Source organism: Osmerus mordax, chromosome 28, assembly GCF_038355195.1.
Source record: "Osmerus mordax isolate fOsmMor3 chromosome 28, fOsmMor3.pri, whole genome shotgun sequence".
In the NCBI taxonomy this organism is placed as follows: Eukaryota; Metazoa; Chordata; class Actinopteri; order Osmeriformes; family Osmeridae; genus Osmerus; species Osmerus mordax.
This window is the reverse complement of record NC_090077.1, coordinates 6,682,421-6,691,478: the sequence shown is the minus strand read 5'-3', so window position 1 is coordinate 6,691,478 and position 9,058 is coordinate 6,682,421. Positions and strand designations below refer to the sequence as shown.

The following is a 9,058-nucleotide window of genomic DNA, read 5'->3' as shown; positions in this document are numbered from 1 at the left end:
TAGTGACCTTGGTCAGCTACAGTGCTAACCCTACAACTATTGAATGGTTGTAGCCCATAGCCACAACTAAAACCAGATCACAAGGCTTTCAGACACAGTACTCTAGAATTGAATTATTCACTGTCCCAAATCCCAGCCAGTGTGAGACACCCATTGAGCATGTTCATATGAAATAGTGGGAGCTATTAGCTGTAGTAGCTGGATATATTAGATGTTCAAGTCCAGTTCAAGTCAGGGCAGGCCTTGGGTGTCATGGACTTGGCTATTGTGACATGGAAGTGGTGTGATCAGTTACTTGTCAGTTATATCAGGAACATTGGTTTGCAAAAATATATTACCACTATACCACTATAGTACCACTCACCGGTAACGTAAAAGTATTGTGTTTGTGTGTCTCACACACAGGCGTGAGCGTCCGACCCGACCCGAGTGGAGCAAGTCTACACGGAAGATTTGGTTTCTGTTCATTGTTGATTTTTGTTCATGAAACGCACAAGAGTGCAGTTCCCTGTTTTTCGGCCTCAAGCGTCCTGAAATGTCTATGTGTCTTCACAGGGTTTCCAACTGCGGACTGACGTAGTAAGTGGCTCTGCTCCTTCTTACTCACTTTTTAGCTCACTTGGTTGCCCTAATTACACACCATTACCGGTAGCTCTCAGACAGCTTGAATACAACCGGTGGTGTCTCATTTATTAATAGGTGGCAAGAGAAAATCTTCTATTCTTTTCTGCAGGGACAGATTTGTCTGTAAAAAAGGAGATTTGTAAATAGAAACAATCAGACAGTGAACGTCACCATCGGGCTTCAGCAGCGACGAATGCAGCACTTATGATGACTCACTTTCAGAATTACAGGGGACACCTGGCAGGGGTAAGGCAGGGGGTGGAAATACAACACACACTCAACATGCATCCAGTCTCAGACAAGCACGTCCAAAACACACCCCTCTCTTCCTCTCTCCTGCTTCCTTTTTATATATGCATATACACACATACCCGTATACACACACAAGCACATTTAGAAAGGCACAACCCTGCCCCCCCCCACACACACACACACACACACACACACCGACACATACCAACACACATAGAAAAGCACACGTACACAGGCACAAGCCTCTGCCTCCACACACACACACACACACACACCCATACCCACACCCACACCCACACAAACAAACACACACCCTCACCCCCAACCACTTCACCTCCCACTTCCCATCAAATACACACTCCCTATAGCCCCTCCAAGCTAGTTCATCATCTGAAGTCGGTGAGCTTTTCCTCATTTGATGGTTAATCGATGAAAGTGCATCGGGACCAGTAAAGACATAGATCTCTGCTGATTCATAGTCACCCCGGCTCTCTTTTCTACCCTCCTGTTGGTGTCAAGTTGGTGGGAGGAAGAACTCTGACATTTGAATTGGAACAGCCTCCAAATCCCCCAGCTATGCTCTGTGTATCAGACTATGCAGATACATTTGACAAAAAATCTTTTTTTTACAACTGAAATCCATGAACTGTTCCAAGATCAACTGAGTCATACTTCCATCCAGAGAAAACGTACTCAATGATAGCCGAGGAAAAATATCCTCTTAACACAAGGGCTTAAAGTGTGAAGCGTTCTGCTTTTCCAGCACACTTTTGCAGCTTTTTATGACTAGCTTTGTAGCTGAGAAACAACTTCCATTGGAAAAATTCCAGTTGAGGCCACAACCTGATAACTTAAGATCTGACGAAGACCCTCTGGAGAACATATTTGACCTTTATATGGGTCTATCTAAATGACTTTTGAAATGAGCACAGTTGAATCAAGTTCTTTAGAAAAATCCTCTAAGGTCTCGACTCTGAGCCCATATGTCATGTTGAGTCACTGGAATCTGGAAGTTGATCTCAGGTCGCCTCTGTCCTTCTCTCTCTTTCATTAGTGAGAGTAAAAAGACAGTGAGTCAATCGGGAATCTGCACAACATGATGCTTTTCTGCTCATTGGTCCACCTGCACAGATGAGACTGGAACATGAGGTCTTATTGGATGTGAGGGGTGTGCGGGTCATGTCAGAGTCACAGCTGTTGGAGAACTTGACGTCAGTGCTGTGGTCTATTTCAGTTAGTCTCACACAAAGATCCCATGACTACCCAGCCTGTCACTATCAATTCACAGAAAGACAGGCCTGGAAGTGACATCAAGAATTTCTGTGTCTTCCTTTTCCTGCTTCCAGTTGTGTCTCTTGACAGCAGTGAGATTAATTTATTAATATTAATTGTGTCATTGTGTAAATGATGTCCAATATCATACAAACACGTTAACCTCATAAACACAGACTGACTGGCTTTTAGGACAATCTTCTCCCCATCCAACACAGCAACTTCCACCACTTGTAAGTGTACTTGTCACTTGTAAAGGCAATGAGTAGTCAAACGGCATTCATGAGATTCTGCGTTAATTTATTTTCAGATGCCAAGCATCACTGCATTTTGAAACAAAGGTACTTGGCAACAGGTGTCATGGCAATGGGATGAGATGAGGAGACTGAGGTGAAAAAACGGAGGAGTGAAGACACGCTCCAGAGCTTACGTAACTGAAGTGGTTCCATTGATTTCACTGTTAATGTTTCCGTGGCAACAGCAAATGATCCAAAGTGAACAGATAATTTCTGTGTGTCATATGTGAGACAACCATGTGTCTGGACAACCATTGAACAACCAGTGAAGATACGAGAGAAAAAATGTTTCTTGAGCGATACATGAGTCTTCCTTTCGAATAAATATTGTCACTGACCTTCCTGTGACTGATGTTCCTATTGTAATTGACTTACACCTTGCCTCTTTGCCATTCTCTGGCATCAGAGTATATTAAAGCATTGAGGTGACCTTTCTACAGTGAAGGGAAGTGTCGGTGAGATGTATAATTCATCATCTTAGAATATAGAAACAAAAAAATTATGTTTCTTAAGGCTAAACGGATGTATTGCAAAACAAACCAGTCACACCACAGAGGAAATTATTTTAAAGAAAGAAAATCACTTTTATTATTAAATAAATAAATACACTTTGTACACAATAAGTTATGCCCCATTACTTAACAAGGTAACGGTTCTTTCTTAGTGGTTCTGTACATGAACTTCACCATAATCCCCCTCTCTCAACCTCCCCAGTCCAACAGGGATGTCAAACCTTTCAGACAGAAATGAGTCACAGTTTGAAGTGGGTATGCAGTGTGCCATGCACACACAAACACACACACACAAACACACACACACACACACACACACACACACACACACACACACACACACACACAGCGTCTCTCCGCCCGGCAGAAGCGTTGTTTTTACAGGCTCCAAGCACAGCTCCAGCCTTTGTGGATGGACTCATATTGGACACAACAACATTAATGACAACAACAACAACATTTAACAACAACGTAAATAGACAGTTCCTCTCTGGGCCAGCCCAGTGTTACCCTCCTCACCCCTTCCTAACATGCTCCTCCCTTTGGTTACACATTCGTACCAGAATTTCCTCTTGTTGATTTCCGGTTTGCGGTCTCCTCTTTTCATTTACATGTCATCAGCCCTTCACAGTCAAGCCTTCATGTTCCCTATACACGTTTCATCTCCTTCAGGATCTCTCCATCCCTCTCCATTTCTGACAGGATTTTCACCAGTAAGTTGTCAGAGTTGCATTCCCAATTGCTCAGCATAGGTCCATCAGTATAAACTGTCCCCCCCCTTTAAATTGCCAAGCTGTGGGAAGAGGCTCCCTCCATGTAAGTGGTTCCTCGGCTCCGCGTGGGCGCTTCCTGTTCAGTTGCAGCGCTGCGTGAGCATGTTGAGGGAGTACTCCATACGCTGGCGCAGGTCACTGGGGCAGCCGGAGGCAAGCAGGGCGCTCAGTCTGAAGGTGGTGGAGACCCGGTCCTCATTGATGTACGTCAGCATGTACTCATCCCTCTGGGTGCACAGGATGATCTTGGTGTGGTCATGGTAGAAGTTAACCTGGAGGTCGAGAGATGGAATACAGGGGTGGGTGAGTTTTCTATCAGCACGGTATACTGTGATTGTCTAAACAAACAGTTGTGTTCCGTAGATCACTTTGGCTTGGGACCATATCGGTGTTTCGCATGTTGCAAGGCATGCATGTTTTGTATAATCTGGCTTGTGAGGTGGTGTGCATGCTAGTTGGTTCAGAAGAGCTGTATCCTCAGCTCCAGTATGTACGTTGGCTTGTGAGGTGGAAGGTGTGCGTAGGTTTGGACAGGAGATGAGACCGGGTTTTTACCTGAAAGGTGCCATCGTTGAAGAGCATCATGAGGGCGCGGTCAGACTTGAGCCACTGCAGAAGGTAGAGTCTGGGCAGGTGTGTGTCGGACATGCTCACTAGGTCTCCGCCCTGAGAGGGACACAAGACGCCAACGCCCGAGTTATAGTCGAGAAGTCTCAAAACACATTATCCAAGAAAGAAGAAGGAGAAGGGGGAGAGAGAGACAAAGAGAGAGTGACAGAAAAGGGTGACATTTCCAAGGAAGAGAAAGAGGAAAGGGGGACTGTATTCGTTAAGTTGAGGAAGATAAGTAATGTAGCTGTGGAGGTGAATACTCACATCCATCAGATTCTCCTCCATGTAGTGGGCAAAGTACTTGAGCACTGTCACCTGAGCAACAAAGTGCTCTGGGACCTCCGTAGTGGGAAAGACAGAACACTGTCCCAGCTCAGCATAGTAATGGATTGTTCTGGAAAAGGAGAGAGGACAAAGAGAGGGGAGGAAGAGTTAGTAAACCTCACATGAACAAACACGAGACCAACGATCAAACGTCGCTCAGCAGACAACAGTCTACCCTGGGGCTGCTAGACACATAACCATCTTCCAGTGCAGCTGGATCTAGGTCTGACTGAGGACACTTACTTCCTGTCGGGGAGGAGGCTCATGTGAGTGCCGTTGTTGAAGAGAACCCCCACGGTGTGGTCTGACAGCTGGTAGCCGAAGCCGTACTTGTTGGAGTAGTCGACCCACTTAGTCACCCACTGGAGGGTTCCGCAGCCTGGGCCTTGGGGAATGTCGTCCGCTGTGGGGGAGGAGGAGGGGGAGAGAAGAGGGGAGGGTGGGGGGGTTAGACTGCTAAATTCACAAATGCATAATATAGTAACAGTGTATTAGATTCATCTCTGAAACGATGCAGCTCCTACGTCAATGGCGAGTGCACGCATTTAAAAAGATGTCCATGGTTGTGACTTTGTGATTTTTTCTTACCTTGAGGCATGTTTTCCAGGCACCCTCTGAAAACGCTGGCTACAGACTCAGCCACACAGCACGTACTATTGTCTTCCAGACCTAGGAAAATAAAAGCACAATATTAGTTTTGCGGTCGTGTCAATCCGTCTACGTCGTTAGCCGTCTACATCATTAGCTACTTATAAAAATCCTTGCTATTGAATCCACATCTTGCAATCCCATTCAAGTAAGATTGGCTACTCATCAACACACACATACACTGTCACAACATGCCTTTCACACCTGTGTGTGTGTGTTAACAACTCTATGTGTAGCCAACCATGCGTGTCATGTGTCCCCACGTGTCAACTCACATTCGCTGCTGCTGCTGCAGCTGCCCAGGCTGCCCCTGACGATCAAGCGGATGGTGTCACGCGCTGTCGGAGCCTGACCCTCTGTTACCGGGGCAACGGGAATCCCGGCCGATGGCAAGGCTGACAGAGTGTCCTGGGGTGGGAGGACACAATGGGTTAAAGCGTGTGCCGTGGCTCTGAACTGAGTCAGCATGTCTTGGGTCAACTTGTGGTCTGTGTGGATACAGTATTGATTCTGAGGTTGGTTGCCTAACCAGGAACGGCTTGTCTGACGGTTTAGAGATGGTGACTCAGCAGGTTTCGCTTACCTCAGCCTGCTGTTTGTTCTGCTGCTGGCTGATGACAGTCTTCTTCAGGTCATTTCGCAGCTTGTAGATCTCCTCTTCTTCTTTGGTTAGCTTATCTGTGATAGACAACACACACTGTCAGCACTGTCTTCCGTTCAAAACTATAGGAATTTGAGTGTGCCAAAACTGCCCCACTATTACTCGGCCTATCAGCACAAGCTTAGAGTTATTATTGAGGTGACTGGGCCCTGGGTGATAGATAATGTACTCACTCAAGGTCTCGTAGTATTTGACCTTGTCCCTCTTCCCACCAAACAGTGCGGCTGCAGCCTTCTTGAAGAAACTCTTGGCAGGGCTGGAGATGTGGAACTCTGGTGCAGAGTGGCAACAGCTTGCTGGGAGACGCTCTGGCACAAAACCCTGCACAGAGGGAGAGAGACCAAGAGACAGACCGAAAGAGAGAGAGAGACCGAGAGAGAGAGAGAGAGAGAGAGAGAGAGAGAGAGAGACCAAGAGAGAGAGAGAGACCGAGAGAGACCGAGAGAGAGAGTCAATGTTGCAACGCTGCACCAAAGACACAATCCATCCCAAAAAGGAAGTGACCGACAGACCGACAGGGCGCGTCCAGACGTCGCCTGTAGTGTGTGCGTCTTCTCACCTGTGTGAAGAACTCGTGTCTGAGGATGTGATCCAGGTGGGGTCTGTCCTCAGGGGTCTTGGCCAGCAGGCTACCAATGAGCTGCTTGGCCTGGAGGGACAGGGAGGAGGGCAGGGAGTAGCGAGCCTCACGGATGCACCTGTAAGTCTCCTTCAGGTTGGTGGTCTCAAAGGGGGGTCTGCCCAGTAGCATGGTGTACCTGGGACACAAGAAAAGACATGTGAGCTACTGCTGGCCGCTACGGTGTCTTCACACTGGGCCACCCTGCGGGACAGGCTGTCCATTTCCTGATCATCTGAAACGTCACGCCACCGTTGTTTGGACCAACTGTCACCGCAACTCTTTGTTGGTCACATACGTACATTCAATCAAAGCTCCCCAAGAGACTGGTTAAGTCATAAACAAAGTGAAGTTCCACTGGACTTACATGACACAGCCCAGGGCCCAGATGTCAGACTCGCAGCCGTGGCCTTCCTTGTTGAGCACTTCAGGGGACAGGTAGTTGGGCGTCCCACAGATGGTCTTCCTCCTGCTCCCCACTGGCTCCAGTTTGGCAGCTAGGCCAAAGTCTCCCACCTTCAGCTCCATGGATTCACTCACAAAGAAGTTACCTAACAAGGGGAAAGAAAGGATTGTACTGTATAAATACTCAGCATTGTAATGCCAAAGGTTTTACACTGACAGTACTTCACATATATTTAACCCTAACAACCCAGGTTATGTGGATGGTGTATAGTTACTGCAGTCTTCCTACCCAATTTGAGGTCTCTGTGCAGGATCTCTTGTTCGTGCAGGTATTTGAGTCCTGAGACGATCTGACGCAGGTAATAGCGCACCTCCGGTTCAGTGAGCACTTTGCGTGTCTTCAGGATATGAGCTAAGGACTGCACGGAGAAAACATACCATGTCAGAACAAGCACAAACTCGATTAGCTGCGAATACAATCAGGGGCAGGGCGCAAACATTTCGGGGGATGGAGGTGCAGAGACAAATGGGTAGCAGTTCAGCTACAGTCTACTCACTCTTCTACTGCAGTACTCCAATAGTATGTAGATGTTGTCCTTGTCTTCGAAATGGTGATAGAAATGCACAATGTGTTTATGGTGAAGCATTCGGTGGAGTTCGATTTCCCGGTCGATCTGGTCAAAAGATATACCATGAAATAAATGTACTGTATAATTTACTAACCAATATATTCTGCTGCACACTCTTAGACTATTGTCCAACCTCTGGAGGGAACCGAGCTTACCTTTTCCCGTTGGTGAGGTTTGGAGACGCGCGTGTGGGGAATAATTTTGGCTGCGTAAACTTTGCTTGTAGACAGGTCTGTCATCTCGTAGCATTTCGCAAAACCTCCCTGAAAAGAAACACATGTACAATGTATACAATTATGAGTCAGAAGTTTCAAAAAGGTATACAATCCACCCAATTATAACATTATTCCAAAGGGAATCCTGACAGCTGTAGCTGCGGCGTTGTAGACTAAAAGCTGTACCTTTCCCAAAACTTTCCCACGGCAGTAACATTTCCCGGTGGCAGAATCTGTGATAATTCTGGCCATCTCCGCCGATACATTATCCTCTGTTCTTTTTGTGTGCAGTTCACTGGATCGAGGTGTCGGCTCGCACACCCTGTTGCTGTTGGCCGGCTGAGGGGCGATATTCATTAATATTTCCATAGTGGTGCAATAGCTTCGTGACTCGTATGGTGAATGCGGTGGAGAATTGTCTGGTCGGCTTTATATACCAGCATCCGCCCCATGGTCTGGCTCTTCGACGTCACTGTGCTTGGAGTAGAAGTATGGTAGGGTAGGTCGTCTCGATTTCTAGTCAAGACTGGAATATTAATGTCTGTTGCTGTGATCATCTAGTCTATGGTAGAATTAGATAGATTTTATACAATATCAACATGAGCCTTCTCACCCCCGTTTAATCATCGTCATCATCACATCCACTACCAGTATCTCCAAAAACAGACATTTATACGTAGTTTATGGGGAGTAATTCACACTTAAGGAAACAACTTAAGGATAGTCAAATAGTAATACCTAAGATACCAAGCAGGGGTAAATGAAATTGTTCTTATCAAGTGGAGCCTAATAGCAGCAGCTCCAGTCAATGCTGCCTGAGTGAACGTTTTACGGTAATATGAAACTCTAGCGCCATCGTGTGGCGATTATAGAACATAATTCTGTCTATGTATGTAGATGTTGTCCATGACATATTGTACTGTTTGGATGAGGAGTTAGTTTACAACAAGCAGCAATTTATATGACTGTACCCCATTAACACATGGTTACATCTTATAGCGAGGCTGAGTGTCCTATTGCTGAGTGCCCAGTGCTGTTGCTGGCATGTGATTCATGTTTATGAGTATAAGTGTATGCTGTGCACGTGCCTCGTGTGTTTTCTGTCCAGTGTGCAGAGTCAGGAGCAGGCTGGTGGCCAAGGAGTGTGCTACATGGAGAACGTTGCAGGCTGCCACAGAGGGTCTAGTCTGACCCTTCTGAACCAGTCCCAGCATGG

The 9,058-nt window shown here is 46.6% G+C and overlaps 1 protein-coding gene across 2 annotated transcripts; it reads right to left on the bottom strand.

Annotated features, from left to right (window-relative positions):
- Nucleotides 1-3,004: 3,004 nt before the first annotated feature.
- On the bottom strand, nucleotides 3,005-8,420 carry plk2b (polo-like kinase 2b (Drosophila)). 2 transcript variants are annotated; one of them, XM_067231044.1, is made up of 15 exons: nucleotides 8,280-8,379; nucleotides 8,029-8,181; nucleotides 7,783-7,890; nucleotides 7,556-7,672; nucleotides 7,288-7,417; nucleotides 6,961-7,144; nucleotides 6,534-6,732; nucleotides 6,148-6,295; nucleotides 5,897-5,991; nucleotides 5,589-5,721; nucleotides 5,254-5,334; nucleotides 4,909-5,068; nucleotides 4,606-4,735; nucleotides 4,285-4,395; nucleotides 3,005-4,001 (listed from the first exon to the last, which is right to left on the bottom strand). In XM_067231044.1, the coding sequence occupies exons 1-15, from the start codon at nucleotides 8,292-8,294 to the stop codon at nucleotides 3,810-3,812; spliced, it is 1,956 nt and encodes a 651-aa protein (XP_067087145.1). In that variant the 5' UTR covers nucleotides 8,295-8,379; the 3' UTR covers nucleotides 3,005-3,809. The 2 variants fall into 2 exon arrangements, with proteins under 2 accessions (XP_067087145.1, XP_067087146.1); XM_067231045.1 differs by having other exon boundaries at nucleotides 8,029-8,420.
- Between the last annotated feature and the right edge of the window lie 638 nt (nucleotides 8,421-9,058).